The sequence below is a fragment of the Papaver somniferum genome, chromosome 9 (genome assembly GCF_003573695.1).
Source record: "Papaver somniferum cultivar HN1 chromosome 9, ASM357369v1, whole genome shotgun sequence".
Taxonomy (NCBI): Eukaryota; Viridiplantae; Streptophyta; class Magnoliopsida; order Ranunculales; family Papaveraceae; genus Papaver; species Papaver somniferum.
The window spans coordinates 112,674,003-112,676,816 of NC_039366.1; the positions used below are offsets into that span (position 1 = coordinate 112,674,003).

Below are 2,814 nucleotides of genomic sequence, written 5' to 3' on the forward strand. Positions count from 1 at the left end.
CGGATGGAGGTATCTAGATTTCTTTTACATAGTTAGTTATGCAAACAGTGTTGGCTCTTCCAGGATGATCATGAATGGAATTTTGCAGGCCTCTTGTTTAGATTGTCATTTGTTTTCTTCATTACATCAAGTTCTGCTTCTTGCTCATAGTTAACTTTTTTCAAGCTCGAAGAATTCGAATTCCCCCGAGGAACACAAAAATCAAATGTGCCCCAAAAGACATTTTATTCTTGTCTTTGCATATGTACCATACATCGCGTTACACTTTATATTCTGTACAACACAGTCTAATCGACGTCAATTTCATCACACAGATCTCTAGACTTCTAAACTCTCGTTTCGACAAATACAAAAGAAAATGAAATAAAATCTTCATTTATCGATGACACCATGTTTGCTATTCGTCTCTTGCAGAAAGCAAAGAATCAGCATCATAACAATAATCAGGTAAACAAAACCATGATCAATCTTTCAAATGAAATGGAATCGTTCATAGTTTTGTTTTTCAACAAATTTCTGATTTTCCAGCTGAATACTTGTTATTTTAGGTTTATTTTCAAACTTCAATTCGTATACAACCGCGACCTATGATGCAGAGAAAACATTGTTGCATAATTGTTTATCTAGCTGCTCTGCGAAATAACAGAGGGTAACTTATGCAATTTTTCGTGTTGGTTATTTCAGTCTTTTCTTTTCTTTTCAAAATTCTCTATCCTTATTTGTCATAATTATGTGGATGACTGCAGGGATCACAATGTGGAAGGCCTTCTCATATCTCCAAAGCAGTTGCGGTGCAAAAATTTGGAGGTTCGTAAGATTTATACATTCTATTGTTTGTCTAGATGTTATCATGTTATCTTTATACGAGTCTATTTGGCACTCCAATGCAGTCAGCTATGAAGCATATACACATACATATGATCTGTGTGACCCTGTTTTCTGATTCATCTCATGCGAATGTGTGGATCTTGAACCTAAAAAAATCTTTGGTGATTATTCATCTCAAGTATGTCTGTTATACATTAGTCGTGTTAATCGACCCTTAAATGACCCAAGAATCTTGCTGGTGTGGCTGCTGCATTTTCCGCATAACCTAGAAAGATGTAGAATGCATATAAATCTGTAAAGTTACAATCAAGCCTGACTTATGGTTGATTGGTGGCAGACAAGAAGCCTCTGAATTATTCCGATTCTCTAGTACTTGTATTAATTACTCAAAATCTATTCTTTACTGCCCAGAAGTTTTGCAGTATATTAAGCACAAGACTTAGCAATCCATATGGATAAAGATCTAACATGGCAAATATTAAATGAAATTGGTATGCAATTGTTCAATTAATGCTGCATCATACACCTGATTATTTGAAAACAAAGAGAACTTAGTTAGAACTTAGAAATGTTTATGTTATTTCAGGCTTTAAACAATACTGTCCACTTTTCTGTCAGCAAATTTGTCTAAATCATTGATTTTGGCAGTTCCGACACCACCAGGGTTCTTTGAATCATTGTTTCTAAACATACACTTTTCGTTGCATTTGGATCTATGTATTCATCCCTTCACATAACATCGCTGCTTGTCTCAACACTAGTTTGAGTTTCCTGAAGTTTGACTTCCGAAATTGGCTACAAGAGTTGACATTCATTCTAGGCACACGTGGCATATTGTTGCCTGTCTCATTATTTTGTTGCATCTGCATTTGTATTCGCCATGCGTGAAGGATGTTCCCTTGTATTCACCATCCTTCACGCATCATATGCAACATGTCCATCCTGAGGAATGCTATAACTTTAAAATGGCTGCAATCCCATTTATTAGGTTTTCTCTTTTTTTTCGTGATCTTTTTACCTATTGGTATGTTGAAAACTTCAAATTTCACAGGTTTGGGATCTGGAACTCTTTAAAGTGGGAGTGCAATATAACTGCTTTCCTTGTGATAACAAATTTTGGATGTCTCCTCTAACACAAGTTTATCAACTCTAACTTTCCTGGAGATGGTATCTGCTAAGTGATTACCATCTCTTTTAACATGAGAAATTTTAAAAGAATCAAAAACTGATAACAAATTTTGGATGTCTTGCAGAAGCTTATTGTTTTCCCATCTGACATTAACACAGTCAGTGGTGATAGATTTCACTACTACTTCTGCATCCGCCATTAGGTGAAAGTTGTCTATCTTTAAGCTTTTAATCCATTCAACCGCTTCAAGAACTGCCATACATTCACCAGCCTCAGCTTCTATTACTCCAGTAGCATAGGATCCCTTGACTCCTTCACAGTTACCTGCAATAGAAAAGATCACCATTCCAGTGCCAACTTCAATAGTTAAGTGGTTAAAGGAGGCATCCACATTAACTTTAGGACCATTCAGCTCTTCTTGTATCAGAGGAAGAGCAACATATGTTTCCACTCTAGCAGGATGCATAGATAAAAAAAAATTGTTCAAATGATAATTTATTCTAGCAACAGTGGATATAGGGTTTAGAGATTTGTCCTGGAATACGCAATCACATCGTTCTTTCCAGATTACGCAGCTTCCTACCATTAGAGTATTCCTCCAGCAGTGATAAAGAAACAAAGGCAGTGAGCCAAAGGCAGTGAAGATGATTACAGCTACAGATGGTAGACTAGGAGGATACTAAGGCATTTGATTCCACATCTTGATCCTAAACTAAGGAAGTTCTTATGCAAGCTATGTCTTGTTCTTTCAGGGAAGACTACAATGAGTGATTTACTAACTAACCTTGCTAACTTACCCCTAGCATCAACTGTCTTCTTACAGCACAGCTGATCACAGGTTTGTTCGCTCAACCAGT

General features: G+C 36.4%; 1 protein-coding gene across 3 annotated transcripts; it reads left to right on the forward strand.

Moving 5' to 3' along the window:
* Nucleotides 1-386: 386 nt before the first annotated feature.
* Nucleotides 387-2,606, forward strand: LOC113308397. Of its 3 annotated transcripts, XM_026556863.1 has the most exons (5): nt 387-447; nt 549-649; nt 747-807; nt 1,880-1,995; nt 2,082-2,606. In XM_026556863.1, the coding sequence occupies exons 1-4, from the start codon at nt 391-393 to the stop codon at nt 1,979-1,981; spliced, it is 321 nt and encodes a 106-aa protein (XP_026412648.1). In that variant the 5' UTR covers nt 387-390; the 3' UTR covers nt 1,982-1,995; nt 2,082-2,606. The 3 variants fall into 3 exon arrangements, with proteins under 3 accessions (XP_026412648.1, XP_026412647.1, XP_026412646.1); XM_026556862.1 differs by having other exon boundaries at nt 1,880-2,083; XM_026556861.1 differs by lacking the exons at nt 1,880-1,995; nt 2,082-2,606 and adding an exon at nt 891-1,345.
* Nucleotides 2,607-2,814: the final 208 nt, after the last annotated feature.